The sequence below is a fragment of the Natator depressus genome, chromosome 5 (assembly GCF_965152275.1).
Source record: "Natator depressus isolate rNatDep1 chromosome 5, rNatDep2.hap1, whole genome shotgun sequence".
Classification (NCBI taxonomy): domain Eukaryota; kingdom Metazoa; phylum Chordata; order Testudines; family Cheloniidae; genus Natator; species Natator depressus.
The window spans coordinates 67,002,790-67,021,718 of record NC_134238.1 but is presented as its reverse complement, the minus strand read 5'-3'; the positions used below and the strand labels follow the sequence as shown (position 1 = coordinate 67,021,718).

The following is an 18,929-nucleotide window of genomic DNA, read 5'->3' as shown; positions in this document are numbered from 1 at the left end:
ATTGGGATGGGGACTTCGGGGAAGGGGTTGGAATGGGAGTGGGGAAGTGGTGAATGGGGGTGGGGAAGTGGCGGGGCCTCATGGAACAGGTGGAGTGGGGGTGGGGCTGGGGGCAGAGGGGGGATCGAGCACCCACGGGAAAGAGGGGAAGTTGGAGCCTATGCCAGAGTCCATGGGACCAGAGATTAAATGACTATGAGTCCTTGGAGGTTTGAGACCTCTGATCTCAAATCTCCTAGTGAACATACAGGGATTATTTCTCTTTCAGTCCCCTGTGAACCAAAGTTCAGCTTGTGAACCACATTGTGAAACAAGCAGAGCCCTAATTGGGTACAAGTTTTAGAACCACATTTTTATCATAAAACAATCTGTGCACGACAACTATGCTATGAATTTGTTGTGATGTGGAGAGCAGTGAGGAAAAGTATTTCAACCAGCAATAAATAAAAAATTCCAGCTCAACTGTAAAGTTTTAAATAGCATCACACAGCCTCAGCTTTTATAGTTTTCCAGATTGAGGGGAGGATAAGCATGTTAGAAGAATTGCTCTGGTTTTTGAAGCTGACTCTACTTAATCTCCTAAACTTTAGTGTTTTGTTAGAGCCAATAGAAGAAAACAGTGTGTGAGTTGCCTTTGATGAATTGGGCTAAGATTATGTACTTAGAAATTGTTCAAAGCGTTACTTGACCTTGGGAATTAGAGCTGACCCTGAACCACCTGATCAATTTTACATATATTTATTTTGTGGATTAGTTAAAACTGCTTGTACAATCAACAGGGATCTAATAAGAGCAATAGGTTTATCCGGTCTTCAGCGGCTATAGACAATCAATTGCCTTGATGCTGAAAACAAGTTTTACCACATCAAACAGCAGCTAAACCACATATACTGCATAATCTGTATTCCTGTAATTGGTGGCTTATGTTTTCATAGTTTCTTTCAAAAAGATTGTGCAACATTTGGGAAGGCAACTGAACTGCAAGGAATAAAAATCTCTGAGAAAGTTGCAGGACAGATGGAAAAACAGTGTTCGGGATTAATAAAAAAAATGTATTGGGTAATCAAAGCTTTCTGAGAAATGAATTAATTCTGTAGAGCAAACATTGTGGTGCTAGGAGTACCACGGGGGGACCCTTTTACTTCCTTGTGGAGCCTTGGTGGGAAGAAAAGTAGCAGCCTGAGAAGGAGTGAACTAAGTAAGGAATCTTAGAAGCACCATCCCTGAATTTCACGTGTTGAAAGGCAATGTGAAATTGGCAGATATAAGATGACAAGCCCTTTCCCACAGCAACTGAATAGAGATGTTACAGAACAAAATAATTTCTTTTACTTTTTTTTCCAGCTTTGTGCAGAACTAATTTTTTCCAATGACTGCTCATTTAGGTTGAAAATGCCAGCATCCGGGTATCTGGGGCATCATTAAAGCAAATTCTTGGAGCGTGGAGAAAGATTTATTTGCATGTCTTTCTGATTGGAATCCATGTCTTTATATTGTAAGAGTTTTCAGTCTGGGGGAGGTGAGAAGATTTGCCCCTTCTGACTAGCCTTCCCCCCCAAATCAAAATCAGTACTAGGTAGGTACTGTGTGTTATGCTTTTCTAGGAATTTCCATGCATTCAAGAGAGATGTTCTTAAACACAAAGTTGCATAAGGAACATATATAAATAGATTTTAAATGGTTACCACTAAAATACCCTATGACTAAATCTCCTTGGAATTTCTTTGATATGCAATTGACATAAATTAGAATTACACAGGCGTCAAGCGTTCTCCCAGAAAAGATCAGAGAAGCTGCAGGGCTGGGTAAAGGCGTGCTGTGTTTGATTCCATTGATTATCTAACTGCCTTTGGGCAATGGGTCTCAGCCAGAGTGTTATTGATCCACACCATGAAAATAATCAAATTAATTCATTTCTCATCAAACTGCCAGTGCCATGACCTTCTTTTTCTTTTCCCCCTGTGCACCTGCCTCCTAACATTCACAGCTCAGGAGCAAAATATTCACTGCTTTAAAATAAATGTCATTGTTTTCACGATGCTCATGAGAAATGTCAATCTTAACATTATATCCTTGTAATGAGGAAGATTATTTAGATTGGGGTTTTGTATTGTAGCATTTTAAACCCAATCTTCTAAACATCAGAGTTCATTATTTAGTCAAATCAATAAAAGAATAAGGCCCAAGGCCACTAAGATAATGCTGAAATCCCTTTAAAACTACCAGTAGTAGTTGTGCTGTACAGCTCTTGGTTTTTGCTGAGACAAAAGAAAGTGTTTAATGTAATGTAAAAATATTCAGCAGACATACATTTCTCTAGAAAAATAATTACATTAAAGGAAATACTGTTCCCCTTAACAATCTGATACATATAACGCTAGATATATTAGTAGATATTGGAAATAGGAATTTCTTCAGGTTTTTAGTTGTAGTGGTGAGGAAGGGGAGTGGGGCATTTCTGATAAACTTGGCTTTTATTGCCAATGGGTAAAGATTTTTAAAAGCACCTACATGACTTACATACCAAAATTTTCAAAAGTGACATATGCAGTTAGACACCTAAATCCCATTGACTTTCAATGAGAGATAAGCTCCTAATGGCCAGATTTTTAAAGATATTTAGGCACCTAAGTCCCACAGAAGTTGGTCACCTAAATACCTTTAAGTGTCTAAGTAGCTACTGAAAATGTAATTTAGGCTCCTAAGTCATTCCCCACATCTCTTTTAATTGTTTAACAGGGTAAGAGTTCAGACACTAATAAACTAAAGACAGAAATAAGATGGAATTCTCCCAGGTGTAAAGGAGTCCACACAAGGCCAACTTCAGCTTCCCATAGCCCTTCTGTGGGCAGAGTGGCCACATGAGGGCAGAGGAATCTGCACCTCCTGCATGCCATCAAGAAGAGCTCTGTGCCAGCCCCAGATAGACCAGCAGAGAGGGAACAGGGAGGCCAACAGGTAGATTTTAGGGGCAACATTTATGAGCTTCCAATGATTCAAACCCCCCACATAGGAGGCAGAATTGAGCTATGGTCACAATTCCAGACCAGAGGCAGAAATAGTGCTCATGGATGGGCTGCATTGCAGCCCCCTGGCATACCTATGGTATCTAGTGGTGAATTCCATTCCCTCCAGGTCTGTGGAGTTCCCTACAAGAACACTGCATACAACATGTTGTTTTTGTGTCACCTCGCCCTGGGTCTTCCCAGAAAAAGGTTTCTTTTATTTATCATTACATGTTTGTGTATCTTTTACTTACATCTTTCAACACGTTACTTTTGTTCTGTCAGCAGTAACATATTAAGCAGATTAGCAATTCTATATAAAATAATTGGGAAAACTACAATTATGCCTGCAAGGACTTAGACTAAGTGTTACCTCATCTACTCATTCACTATACAAAATTATTAAAATACAAATTATTAAAAATATAGCTATCAAAACTCTTCATCTTACCATTAACAATTCTTCATTGTATATTTCAATATTATAAGTCAGTGCATGTTATTTTGTGCTACCCTCAATCTATTAGAAAGGAATGGGGGGAATACGATGATTCCTTAATGTCAGCATTTCTTATCTTCTTTAAACAAGGGTTTTTCATTCAAAGTCCAGTTTTGTTTGTGAATCATTACAAAGAAACTTCATTAGAAATTTTCCTGTGAATGCATTTTGAGGGTTTCTCAATTTTAGGTCCTTAATATTTAGTTGTTTTTAATGCTACGCCAACAGCTCTATGCTTTTTTGTCATTTCAGTCACATGATCCCAAATATATTTTCTGGGAAATTATAACAGATACGGTTTTCAAACACCAACACTCACTGTTTAGGATTTGAACTGGACATTTTAACCTTTAGTTTGGATATCCTTATTTGAAATTTCCAGCAGCGTGTCAGGGTGACTGCAAAGACCCAAGTCTTCAGCTTTCTAGTTTACTTTTTGTAAACACGATTATTTAAACTTGTACCCCTAAATTGTCATCTAGACTGATACAGGAGGTTCCCTACAAAGTAGTTATTCCAGTTCATTTTTAAAAAATCCAACATGATTCAAACTGAGGGAAATCTGACAAACTGGGTCACATTAAATTAACTCATTTATTGCTGGAACTCATGTTTTAATGATTTTATTTGGTTTCTATAGTGTCCTTTATAACATTCCAATCAGTTTTTGGCTTATGGCAATCTGAACCCTTATCTTTCCTAAAAAAAACTCTTGCATGATGCCTAGGAAATATTGAATGAAAACTTCATTAATTTTCCTGACTGACGGTTTGGTTAGTTGGACTATCTGTCATAATAATCTTCAGTTAGAGGTTGTGAGTTTCCTATCACAGATTCTCACAACTCTGGATTCTTTGTGCAATCTTATGGTGTTATTTGAAATGGCTATCAGAAATACTAGTGTTAAAATGCAGCAAACATTTCTTGAAAACATACATAAAATGGCATTGAAAAACCCAGCCCCCAGGAATAGTGACAGAACTCAGCACCTCCAGTCTGACGCTGAAGTGAAATTAATTTGACAGAGTTGGCTGTGAAGGAGTACACCAATTTCTTTCATTAAATTCACCATAGTCTTGGCTCTTTCCAAGCTTTTTGTTTTTAAGAAATTTAAGTTGATCTTCAACAGGAATATTTCTGAAACCATATAACTTATCCCAGAGGCTTTCTTAGATCATCTGCAAAATATATTTTCCATCAATACTTTCATTGAGATTTTAGGTACATATAAAGTGCCAATCAATACAACTGACAAAAGACCAACTCTTTTATGAAACTACAAGAGAAAAAAAAGATCAAACTGATCCCTAAAATTGAAAAAGTCTGTTAAGAGTGTTTTTTCAATATGGTTAGGTGATGTCACATTTCAACTGCAAATCCTTAGTGTGATGAGGATGCACTACCTGTGTTTTTTTCATGAAGAATGTGATTTGTAAAGAAACACCAACTTATGAACAAGGTTGATGCCTCAGTGTATAAAGAATTTCCTGCTTTTGTATATATTAATAAGCATGGTCTGTGCAACATTTTTCAACCTTTTGTGCAAGGTCTGTTGCTACTTACACAGATTGCTTGAAAATGAACTGAGTGGAAGGGCAATAGGATCTCAGGTGCTGGATCTTTATCCGGGCCAAACCATTATTAGTCAACAATGCAACTACAAGAATATAGGGTCGTGTCTTGATTTAATATAATTAGCATAGCCATTGGCCTTACCATTTTAAAAAGCTAATAGAAGCTAACTTGAAATAGAGCAAAATGCCTGACAAATTACTTCCACTTTAAAAAAAAACATTTTGAGAATTAAATTATGGTTTGATCTTGAGAACTGCAAAATCTGTTTTTCTCCCATTTAAAAAAAAGTCTGTAGCACTTATTCTCCCCCTAAATCACTGTAATTTGTTCAAATGACATTGCTGCATATTTAAGAAGATTCTCTGTATTTTTGAAGTAACGTGAAATGTAGGAGCTTCCATTGATATATCTGTTTATGAATAATGAGAGAGAAAAGGTGGGTGAGGTATATGAATAATGAAGATATCGGATGCATAAGACCACTGAACCCTATTAGAATGAAATTACAGCAATCCTCCCTCCCCTGATAAAGACCCCACTGTCTTTTAAAGTATTCATTTTGCCCTTTGATTTTCAATATGAGCATTTTAAAAAACAGAACAATAAATTATTCTTTTTTTAGCTAACTGGAATAGCTTACCCATTAAGTGCATGACTGAAAGTGTCTGCTAAAATGCAAGGGAAGAGAATTCAAGTTAACTGTATGCTATTGTATCTTTAGTTTAACTATTTCATTTCCAAAATGTGTGCAAGTTGTAGGCAGCAAAGTTCGACAATGGGATACATTGAGGACTCAGTCCTTTAAAGACTTACTACAGGGCATACACAAGTCAATAGGTCTACTCATGTACCAAAGGCCTGATCCAGTTCTTAGTATAGTCATCGGAAGGATTATTCATGTCAATGTGATCAAATCCAAAGCCCATTGGTAAGTATTTGCAGGGTCAGGCCATTGCTGAGGGGAAAAGCAATGTGAACTAACCAATATTATGTATGGAACACAAAAAGTGAGGGAATACTTTCTAGAAGTATTGTCTGAGTAACTTTTTAATGATATCTGTTGACTGTGAAGTTTTTTAACTGATTTTTGCACGTACTTTTAAATGTCGCCCAGTTTATTAAACATTACAGTAATATGCTCACGGAACGGAGGAGATAGCTTTGATAATCCATAGTTTTCCACAAAGCAAAACAGCCATCACTATCTTATCAGTATGAACATTTCAAGAAGTTGAAAGAAGGTCCATTGTTTATAAATAAATACCATCGTTTCACTGGGCAGTCATCACTTGTGAAATATTTTTCTAAATAAGGACAAAACAGCCTACGGAGTTTGCGGGGTTTATTCATTTGAAATAATTGTGAATAATTTTGTATAATATTTTTGAGATTTGTACTCTCAAGTGCTGTACAATCTGTGTCTACAAGCAATTAGTTACTTTGTTTGAAACATACAAAAACAAACAACCAAAAACACTTTGGAAAGGCTTCTCTTACAAAATAACAAAAGTAAAAGGCTCCTAATGATCCTGGAGACTTGAGAATGAAACATCTTTGTCATTTATGGGAATGTAATACTTGATATTGCAGGAGATATAGGAGATAATGGTTAGCATGGCCAGCTTTGGGACGTGGGCTCTTCAAGAACTATGTAAGCTACAGAAACCTGAAATTGATTATTTTGTTAATTTGCAATAACCTTTGTCCTCTCCAAGAGACCACAGTGATTGTTTGAGTCAATAGCATTCAAATGTATGAGCAACTTCTCAACAAAGCCTTTGTCCCTGCCTGGTTGTGCATCTCTGTGTGAGCTGAAAGAAATAGAAAAAGGGGACACATATTCCACAAGTAGATTTGCCACAACTTCTCAATAGGAGTTTCATGATGTCAGTTCTTTTCTGAAACCTCAAAAGGTGCTTGAGCTAATTATGGAATTTGTGTATTTCATTTGTTTAATTTTGGCGCACAAAAATATCAGACATATTTATACTTCTACATAGTTTCTACCCCTCCTCCTTTTCCTATCCCACGCATAACTGGGAAATAAATTGCTATGGTCTTTGCAGTACAAAATTAAGTGGTTTGAATGTCCTGATAATCATGTTACATCAATATTTTGGAGGAGACAGGACTTGTCAATTGCATTAATCATCAATCCGCAAACATAATGATTTTGTAAAAGAACTACATCAGTTAAGCCAAAATGCGTTCTTTGTCTAAACCATAAGGGAATTTATTCAGACTGTAAAATGTTGTACTAATATAGTTAGTGCTGTTATTTTATTATTAAAGTAGTCCTAAGCAAGGGTTCTGCTTCTGGGCATTAGGGCAGTCTTTTAAACTCCTTGGAACATATCTGCCTTAACTGATCAAATGCATAGCACTTCACACAAAACGATTCCAGAAATCTTTCATTTTGTTGTGGCTATAGGCAACAGTTATAATTGAGCCACTTGAGAATGTTACTCATTCGACTATTAGCTGGGGGAAAAAAAATCAAACATTTGTTGTTAAGTATACTTTTAAAAAACTTCGAATTGAGGAAACAGTAAACTAAAGCTGGAGAAAGGAGAAAAAGAGTGAATAAATTTGACTACTCTATAATTCCATTCCCTCTAAATTTTGGATTTCATCTTTAAAACATGGGAGAGATTGTGGGTTTGTGAAATAGGTCTAACAAAAGCTAGTCCATGACTCAATAACCAAAGTTCTTTCTGTACTGTGGACTCATGGCATATTTCTCCCCACAATATAAAGACAAACTTCCCTCTGCATTCACAACATGGAAAAATGGGCTTCCATATTATACCATCAAGCATGCAGAGAGAAAGCTGCATGTACCATTTCCATGGAAAGTCCACTCCCCTGAGCGACACACTTATACTGACCCAACTCCCGGTGTAAACAGTGCTATGTTGACAGAAGAGCTTCTCCCATCAACATAGCTACCACTTCTCCCATCAGCGTAGGTAGCGTCTTCACTGAGTGCTAGAGTGACTGCTCTACTGGTCAAGCTGCGCTTTGGATTTTGTGGATTTTCCACACCTCTGGGCGACGTAGTTAAACCAACATAAGTTGGTAGTGTAGACCATAAGTTGGTAGTGTAGACCAAGCCTGGTGTAACTTAGAGAGCCCTTGGGCCTGTCTAAGTTTCAGTAGCCTCCCAAGGTTGCCCTGTGAGCCACAGCATGGACCAGAATCTCTTCAGCGTTGTGTGCTGCAGCCCTGCCCCTGACATACTCCTTACACCAGGGCTTTTTGAATGTGTCCTCTGAAGGCAGCCTTTATGGCTTTTTATTACAGTACACTAGAGGAATCCTCTTGCATTCTGGAACTGGAGCTTATAGGACCCCTTTACACCACTTCTGCCCTTTTACTCAGCATAAAGGGTCCAGAGCAAAGGCAAGTTATCGTCCCTGGAGACTTAGTTTAATTTTCTAATGACTCCTAAATTATACTGAAACATAGAACTTCTATAGATACAGAGATTTCAGCAATTACAGCTTTGACACCAGAAAGGTATAGATGGTCTGTCGTTACCTCTGTCACTGTCCCCACTGCAGTCCTTTCTTGGCAAATGTTGCTATCCACTTCACTGAAAAACTTTTAGATTCAGCTGATTGTATTTCAGCTGCAGCACCTAATTTCACTGAAGAAGATTCTTGAGGCTAATGAGGGCTTAAATAAAAAATTGATTCTCTTGGATCAAAATATGATGTATTTGACCAATTTTATCTTGAGGGCATAATGGAGGCAGTGAGGAAAAAAACCTAGAAACAATTCCCTGATATAGAAGTTACAGAATATAGTATTAAAACTCTCTCTGGAGTCCAATATAGAACACTGCCTGAAGCATTTTTTAAAAAACCCGTGAGACTTTTGAGAATTACTGAAAATCTAACAATGTCAGGGGCTTTTGGCTTTTCCTTGACACCTGAGTGGGGAGGGCCTGCCTGAATTTACTGTTAATTTCTTAAGTTCTTTGGAGCTTTTTAACCCTCATGTTCAGCTGAGAATGGCCTATCAGTTCACTGATCTTGCTTTTAGGGACAAGGACTGTGTTTTCCTTATGTGCAGATAGCACCTATCACATTGTAGGTGCTATTGGAATACAAATAAATGATAATGTATTAGATAATGTAATTGATTTATCTTAGCTAATAGCCTTTCTTTTGACATTTCAATTGATGGAGATTAATGAAAGTTGGTTGGAGAAAAAAATATAACATTTAACATGAAGATGTAAACATTCATGTTTTTCCCTCGGTGTCCAATGCCATACAGGCTTGAAGGGGGAAATTGCTTTCTTTAAGTGCTGAACTTATTTTTGGAGGTTTCTGTTTTATTGCCAGGCAAATTACATCTTATCAAAGATACAGAAGCTTAATTTTTTATGATTTTAATTATGAAAATGCTTGTTGGTATCTTAATTTAACATTAGAGGACCTGATGACAAGGACCAAATGATTGACATCTTTTTGATTTAAAGCTATTACCTCCTCTTGGAGAATGTACTATTTATCCCTTTGAGTAGGATACTGAACCTTTACAACTGCTAATGATTTAGTATCTGATTTGGTCTGAGTTTTTCTGGTGGTAAATAGCAAGATTTCCATTTGGTTTCAGAGGGAATAGTCTACGGCCTTATTTTTCAAATACAGTTTTTTTCTCATCGTAGAACTTACGTAGGTTTTTCTAATGGCTGAAAGTTTTTTTAATCTTTTTTTTTTTACTGTGATGTAAACTGGATTGATTTATCTTGTCTAATATAATTTTGTCATGTTTATGATTACTTTTATTAAAATGAATTTTTAAAGTGTTTAACAACTAAATATTTAAGTAAGTCACACAATTTCATCATGTATCATGAAACCTGGGGAAAAAATTCTCCTCTGGCATGAGAGTAAGCTTGCTAGTTTTCAAGCTCAAAGTGGTTTGTTTCCAGACTTTTAAAAGTTCCAAATATGAACATAAGAGAAACCCTAACTGCAATCTTACCGGTAGCAACTAAGGTTTATATCTAGAGTCTGAATAAGAAAATTAAGGTTTTCAAATGACCTTAAAACAAATCTCTAGAAATCCTCATGACAGCCCTGGAAACTAGTTGTGTCTGTAAGTTTTTGTCCACATTCAGATTTTGATTGAGAGACAGGTGATTTACTTCTTGCTCTTTCTTCCATGGTGTTTTTGCCTGTCCCCTTCGTGCTCAGGTTTATCTTGTAGGCCAACTACATGTAATGACCTGTTTATGCTTGAGCTTGCCCGCTGGCTTTACTGTCTTACCTTCAAGAACTGTCTGTTCCTGCAGACTCTAGATTTGTATAACCTTCAGCTTCACTCCCAAGTGGTCCTATTTGGGTGTCCTCTTGATACTCGCTGGACCACAGTCTGCCCATTTGGCAACCACAATTGCTAACAAACCTGTGTGTTTTTCCCCCCACTTATAAGATATTTCTATATTGTGGCACATAAAAGCCAGCAAGTATAACTGCCTATAAAGACACATATGGCATTAATGGCTTAAGCGTTAAGTGCTTTTTTATAGATTCATAGATTTTTAAGGCCAGAAGGGATAATTAGATCATCTATCTGACCTGTGTATCATAAGCCATTATATTTCACCCAGTTACTTCTGTATTGAGCCCAGTAATTTGTGTTTAACAGCATGCCTTCCAGAAAAGCATGCAGTCTTGATAGAAAGACCTGAAAAGATCCACCACTTTGTGGTTACACATTCCCACTGTTAAAAATGTGTGCCTTGTGTCTAGTTTGAATTTGTCTGTTACCTATCACATGAAAATCTGTTTGCACTATTATACACATTGCTCTGCTAAACCCTAACCACGACATCTAGTAAGAAACCCCAACTTGTTTGAGAGTGAGTGCAATAACATCCACACATTAGTGTTTAAAGATAGTTAATGGATGAGTGTAAACTCTGCTTCCTGGGTTCCCAGCTAGGAAGGTCAAAATGGCTGACTCTCCTTTCTGAGCTTCTTCCTTCTGTCTACATTAATGTAATGTAAAAATCATGACGTTTGGGGGGTTTAATCCAGTGATTCAGGTTTAGTATTCCAGAGAGGGAGGTGAGAGATGATAACATGATGAGTTCTGTACTCTATCTTTGCTCTCTGCAGAAAGCCTGAAAGGTATTGGCTGAAAGAAAACTGTTTGTTGACTGTTCTGAATAGGACAAAATGGTAACAAACACAGTTATGGAGACTCTACTTCCAAGAAGCACTTCTGCTGAATGTTGCTGTTAGTTTAAAAGTTTGTATTCACCAGTGAGTGTCAAATATTTTGGAGGTCTTATGCAACCTCTAATTTCATTTGGATTTATTAAAAGATGCTTCTTGTTTTTCAGCACCCACGAGTGTTACTTTAACATAGCTGTTTACCAAAAGAGTACAGAGCTTGCATTTTTCCTATGTCCATGGAGGAGAAGTTAAACCAGTTTTCTATCCAAGTCAGCCTCAGATAGATGAATCTTCCCATGAAGATTGAGTGTTTCTATTATCAAAGCAGAAGAACTGGAGATTAAAGTCTTCATTTATCCCTGACAGAAAGTGCAATCACTGTTCAATCTCTGCAATCCCTGCTAGAGTTCTTGGGGTTTTTGAGAGGGAAAAAAGCTTTATTAGATGTTGTAGCTTTAAATATTCCAAGAAGACTCTCAATGACGAAAACAAACATTAATTTTCATTTTTTTCCTTGAATGTTGGACACTAGAAAAGTGGAGGATTGTATTACCGGTACATCCTGTCAGTGTAGGCTGCTCAGTATTTAAATGAAATATTCATGCATTGTAAAATGCCTGAGTGTTCAATAAAGATTTCAAAGAAAGGTACCTAAAAGTTGTGGTTCTTAGGTTAATCTTTTATTTATCTAAAGGATGAAGGAAGCTGTCTACTTCTGTGATATGAACTGCAATCAGCTTAAAAATAATTGACAAATTAATCCCCTCAGAGCATTGCAATTGTAAAGGTGTTAGGTTTAATTAGGCCTGTCTGATTGCCTTGTCTAATCAAGAATAAAGGTGGTACCTTTGATGGTTAAGGTCTAGCGGGGACATCCCTGACCTGCCAGTCTTGTACGTTTTAATTATTGATTCCTACCATTTCAGCCCGTCTCACCAAGGACCTGAGTTCTGTGTTAGCTTTACACTGAAAGGCTAAAAACAAAAGCTGCCACCAAAGATATATGTAGAGCTGTGTGGGCTTTTAAATATTTTTGAGGACTCTTTAATCTTTGGAAGTGCTGACCCATATTACCATATGATGTTCATATCCAATACAATTTGTTCTTATTGTTTTCTCCTTACGTAATCATATGATTTTATGTTCTTCATTAACAGATTCCCATACTCTTATTCACATTGATTAGTACCATATCAAAGGTGCTAGTTGTGGAGTTATTACTTGTTGTAAGTAAGGGTATCAGAATCATGCCCAAAGTTGTTGTTTTTTTCACTTATCTTCAGTACTCTTAAAGCCAATTTCTCATTTTTCTGTCACCAGGAAAATCTTACACTTGGTAAGCTTCTGTCTAGCTGGTAGAGTTTGAATGGATACTGCTCTGTGAAAAGACTCCTAATAAAGGTGTTTGTCACTCTGACCAGTGCAGTCGTGAACAAGATACTCTAGTCTTTGAATGTTTACAATTTTGGCTCCCCTGAGTGTCCAGGGTAGTGGCGCATGGGATCTTAAAAGGTTTTAATCTGTTTGGTAAATATTATCAAATGGTTTAAAACCAATGCCTATTTCAAAATAAAGATGATGCGTTTGACTTTCCTTATCATTTTCCACCACAAACAATGGTATTAACTTATGACTTGCATTTTTTGTCATGATGGAGCCGTGATTTTTCTCATTTTTGTCATAAAAAACAACCGCACTTAATTACATTCAGATAACCCAAATTATAAACCAAGGGTCCAATGCTGCAAGCTCTTCCAGCATAAAAAAGACTTGCAGGATGAGTCATGCAGCTTCATATTCAGAAATCCAAACCCTGATATGTCTTGTTCTCCATATCGGGTTGCATGTTTTATTTATTTAGTGTGAGTTATAGACTCTTTTCTTTGGTTGTAGGTGAATGAAGCAACAGTGGAACAGCTAGTGCAGCAATATCCATACATAACCTTCAGTACTGTACTGCAAGATTGCAAGAGGACCTTGGAACGGGCTTATCAAATGGGCTGGACACCCAGTATGTCTTCTGCTTCATAACGACCTATGTGATACTACAGTTCGACTAATGCATTCAGCAGGTCTAATGGGGACTGCAGATTTTGGCTGGACAATGTTGCAGGAATATTTTAAACCTTTTCATGTTTTTAAATGTCATTTTGCTTTCTGTGAAATATATGTTCAAGAGTCCATCATTCTAAAAGAGGTTTTTATTTTATTTTTAAGTTTTAAATTAATGTTTTTTAAAGCAGTGAACATTTTATGTCTGGTGGCACCTCCTGGAATTTTGGAACAGAAACTGGACTCTCTAATTGAAGTTAGACTCATGTAACTGTTCTGAATGTTAATTGTCATCCTAAAAATCTGCAAATCCCCAAAGACATTGAAGAGGGCTCACAACCTTTCATGATGCAATATAATTGTGAGTTTACACAAGTTACAGTAAAATGGAGTTGACTATACACTGACTTTGATGTACTGTAAAACTATGTACGAATGTTGAAAACAAATCTTAAGAAATGCATTGTATCCTTTTTGTACGCATAAACACAATGTAAAAGCCTTTGGCAGATTTCCTGAAGTGGATTCCTTCTAGTTCTGTGGATGGCTTGAGTTATATTAGATGTTAAGCCTATTTTCTTTTGTTCTATTCCCTTTGCCTCAGTCATGCGTGTTTCCTTTGGTTTGTAAGTGATAACTCAATGCTAGTACCAGTGTAACTGATCGGTATAGGCCTCTGCTGAAACTGGGAGCTAATCTTAATCCATATTATTATCTAGACTGACACCACCCATGTATTTTAGGATGCACAGTAATATAAGAATCCACAAATAATTGTGATTTTCTTCTAAACATTTTGCTAATTACAAAAATCATTATTTTGAAATTCATTTTTGAATGGAAAGCTTAATAAATGATGGTAACTATTGAATGGTTATTCACGTAGACAATCTTACTTGTTTTATGTTGTAGAACAGCAGACGTGATTTTTCCTTAAATAGTCATGTAGGAGATGTTGTATAGATTTCTCAATTTTTGCACCTTGCCATTTTTGTAATAGGTGAGCTAACAGGGCTTTAATTTACCACAGATAACCAGTTCCCACCTTGTGAGGTCAAATGCTGCATAGAAGACACCCGCTGTGGGAAATAAGTTATAAGGCCATGTTTATATAGCTTAAAATAATGTTGTTGTTTTTTCTTTGGTTTTTTTAATTAAACTTTCTGAATGAACCAGTTTTCTTTCACAACGCTGTCATGTTACCGAATTCTGAAATTTCAAGTAAAAGGGAAAGTTCAATTAATAAAAGCCACACCGCTGATTTTCCCCGATGTAGTGTGTGGTTGCTAATGTGGGTTCCACTCCTGCAAAGCAAGAGCGTGGCATAGCTGACTTCAGTGGGACTCCATGGGGCATAAGGGTCCAACCACATGCATCCCTTTGCAAGATCAGGGCCTTACTCTAGAAGAGAATAATTGCTCTGGAAGAAAAATTATTCTGGCATCCTCTAAATCGTGTATTTTAAGCCTTGTACTCTCTGCTTTTCATATTTGTTCCCAAGCTACTGAAGACTACTTTGGTTGGCAATTGTGTACCCTGTTTTTTAATCCAAAACTGATTTATAAGATAATATATGCAGAAAATAGTTGAAGTGAATACATAAAAAGTTTAATTTTCTATATGTGTTGCAAGAGTTAAATTTGACAAGTGTTGATAAGCAGCCATTGAACATACAGATGTTGCAGCTTTGGTTTGAAGTTGCATTAACCTTTAGACTGTTGCAATTTGGTGAAAGGATGATTTTTTGAGGTGTATAACACTGCGTATTTGCTTTTTAAAGGTTATACTCTTTTAATCCAAAATATCAAATGCTCAAATTTCAGCTGACAAATTGCCATTATTGTCCAAGTGTTTTGCTAATCCAGAAGAACTGATGCAGCATAACCTGGAGAACAGTTTTAGTATGTCCGTGCAATTCTGCCAAAACTGTATTCCAGTCCCATAGCATTAATTCTTGACAATTACAGAAAGCATCAACTCAAAGTCCAGTGACAGTTATTAAATGTTTTCTTATTAGACACTTCAAAATGAAGCTGAAAACATTTATCTGGAAAAAATATTAAGTAGAGTTTTGCTTGGAAGTCATAAATACATGTGAACACATATTATGCTGGACTTTTTATCTACTCCAAAATGGCAACAGTATTTTCAGAATAAAGACAGTGAATAATATTGCAGATATAGTGGAGAACTCAAGTCATTTCTCTTTAATGTCTTTTTATGAGTGCAACAAGACAATTCACACAATTTGTAAGTTTCTATTTTTCCGTGAAAGTTTTGACTTTGAGATTGGTTGCAATAAAAGAGAGAAGCAAAACTGTGTGTCTTTTGTTTGGTTATGTAGATTACTAACTCTGTTTAAGTTTTTGTATGTAATATTGGCCTATTACATCACCACTTTATTTTGATCTTCTATTAGGTCAACTCCCTGCCAATGCAGGATTTTTCCCCTGTTGTACATTTGCTAATGCATTTTCCAGTCTAGTTTTAAATGTCCCAAGCAATGAGTCTTTCACCCTTGGAAGATTGTTCCATCATATACTTGATCGTACTATCAAAATATCCAGGTTATATTTTATCTGTCTTATTTCATTAACCATTATACCCACATGTAGCTGCTTAAATAATTCCTCTTCATCCTTGGTATTTACAACTTTCAGATGTTTGCAGACTGTTATCCTATTATCATGTCCCAGTACTCATTGTGTAGCCAGGCTATACTCATTTAGCCCTTTTAATTCCCCCTCAATAAATCAGAATTACCTAGATACTACAGTGATAGGTACATGATAGACAGATTAGAAAGACACGTGACCTCATTAGTTTTGCTATTCTTTTCTAAACACCCTCTAGGAAAAAGCGTTCACTGCTTCTTTACCCCTCCCACTATTCTTTCCTCTGTTTTCAAAATGGAAAACAGCTTGCAGTGGAATCCAGACAACTTCCAAGCTGGATTGTCATGGTTTCTTCAATCCTATTCTATATGCTCCATCATTTTATTTTTTCAAGGGAGTCTAGTAATTTATTGGTACCTGTCATTGTTAAGACACTTTATCCTCTCCCCCTCAGAACTCTTTCAAAATCCTCATTTACTGCTCACAATTTATGTAGTCCGAGACCTTTAATCTGCCTTTACTCCACTATCAACAATGACTCATAGCCCCAAGCTATTCACGCACAAACATATACATCGAGTTTATTTATCTCTATTATGAAAGCAACTAGACTCCTATCAAGGATCAGGGCCCTACTGTGATTGACTCTGAAAGTACATAATACAAATATAGACCCTCCCCCTGAAGAATTTACAGTCAATAGAGAGTTTTCAAACATAGAACCCTAGGCACACACAGAATCCTAGGGGACCAGTCTTTATTTTCAATCACTTGCCACTCTAATTCCAGATTTTAATTCTTCTGTAATCTCCTTTGAATCACTCTCTTTGCAATGGTTGTATAACCATTTTTCTTCTCAGCACCACCACCCCCAAAATAAAAGAAAAAAGGAAAAGAAAGAAAAAGTGTGTGTGTGTGTGAGAGAGAGAGAGAGAGAGAGCGAGTGTGTGTCTGTACACGCACCTTTCTGCCTCCCCCACTTAGAGAAGTTCTGTGAACTTCCTGGGTTCAACAGCTAATGTGAATTCCCTAAGAAAAAGTAAACATGTTCTTTGAACATTCACAGAACCTTCACCCACAGGCATTCTATCCCCTCCATGATGCAGAATCTTTCTCTGCCTAGTCCAAGAAACTGCCATTCATGACAGCAGAACTGAAAGACAGCACAATCACAATATTGAGATAGATGCTTTGTTGATTGACTCAGAGATATTATTAAAGATGTCTTATATATAATGACCTAGCTGATTTTTCTTTTTAAATGGCCATATAGAGTGGAATCCCTGAAAAATGGGGAAATTTACTTTGTGAGAACATAGGGTTTATAGAGAAGGAGCTGAATAGGTTCCTAGGTGAACTGTCTGATGTTCACCTAGATTCTCAAAGGTTCTGGCCCATGTTGCTGATTTTAAAAAATATTACTCAGTATCCTCTTTATACATTTTATTAGAGTTATTAAAAATAAAATCAAGACAAAATCATTACTAAACTACATAAATGCTGCCAAAATATACAATACAGTCATCAAATCAAAATCATATTAAGTTCAAGTGAACAAGTAAATAAGCATATTGGATTGCAATTAAGACCAATTTAGTGAAACAATTGGATTAATGCAGCAGATAATCAATCCTTACAAATTCTAGAAAGGAATCCAAGGAGATGGCTGTCAGTTTGGTTATAGACCACAACTAAAGAACTTTGCCAGTGGTGTGCAATCAAAACTTAGCTGGTTGTATATTTTAATATTACAACCAAATTATTGTTTATCTCTTAAATCACAAACTCAAAGCTGATTAAAGATTCCTCCTTGGATTTTACTATCACATGCATAGGTGCTGAAACTAGGGATGTTGGGGATGCTGTCACACCCCCTGGCTTGAAGTAGATTCCATTTTTTACAGGGTTGACAGTTTAGTTCAATGGCTCTCAGCACCCCCACTATACAAATTGTTCCAGCACCCCTAATTAATGTGATGGCTAACCTTATCTTCTCCCCAAATGCTGATACAGACGTTACTAAGATTCTTTGATCAACAGAAGCTTCACTTTACAATTTGCCACTGATAGTTTTAAAGGCTTCTTAGGACACTTCTACAAAATAGGGACACTTTTAGCAAAGATTTTATAAGGGAATGTCTTTCCAGTGCCTTCCATATGTGGACTTTACAGGTGCTTGTACACACATGCACGCACACAAACACACTTTCACACCCTGAAATGATTAACACCTGGGATGTTGCCCAGCTAATAAAAACAAAAGTCAAAACTAGAAAAAGGAAACACAAGATACTCACAATAACAGCGGGTTAAACTCTTCAGGGCGGCAATCTTTGGGTTCACATGGAGTACGAGGAGGAGTAGCAGTCAAGGAACCAGACGATGATATTGCAGACATAGTATTTCATTCAGACTTTTCCAGGTGCAAGGATACTGGTCAAAACTGGCATGGTCTGTCACTGATGATTTGACTGCCTAAATGATTGAACTCAGGGTTCCCTTAGATGGCTTGTTGCCTGGAAAGGCACACAGACCGTCTTCCTTTACCTCAATCTTTATATTGACAGTTCTATCTTACTCCACTTTCAGAACCTCCCACCAATGCCTTTGGGCAAATCAGGTGTGATGTATGCTTTGGATGCCAACAACATGGTGGTCCAATCAAACTGGAATGGAGGAGTTATTAGGATACTATCGATTTGGAAGAGTCACACTTAAGCCATCAGTTCTTCTAAAAATATTCTTGTTGCGTACCATGTGCACTGTGAGTCCATAACACCGAAAAATATCAAAAATAAAAGAGGCACAAGATTACTTTTGAGGAAGATGACAGCGTCTCAGCCAAGTGACAACACTCTTGAACTTACCAACAAAAGGTAAAGGGGGGTCAGCCTTTTCTGGTTGCAAAACTTTTGCAATAACTGGTTACAAAAGATCCTAATAGGAAAAAACAAAACAGCAACCAATGATAATCATGCATTCATCA

The 18,929-nt window shown here is 36.8% G+C and overlaps 1 protein-coding gene across 1 annotated transcript in view; it reads left to right on the top strand.

Moving 5' to 3' along the window:
* Nucleotides 1–15,633, top strand: part of FBXL17 (F-box and leucine rich repeat protein 17) — a 478,328-nt gene extending 462,695 nt beyond the window's left edge. The window contains exon 9 of the mRNA XM_074952924.1: nt 13,170–15,633. Within this exon, the coding sequence (XP_074809025.1) occupies nt 13,170–13,307 (138 nt within the window). The 3' untranslated portion in view covers nt 13,308–15,633. The remainder of the gene's footprint in view (nt 1–13,169) is intronic.
* The last annotated feature ends 3,296 nt before the right edge of the window (nt 15,634–18,929 follow it).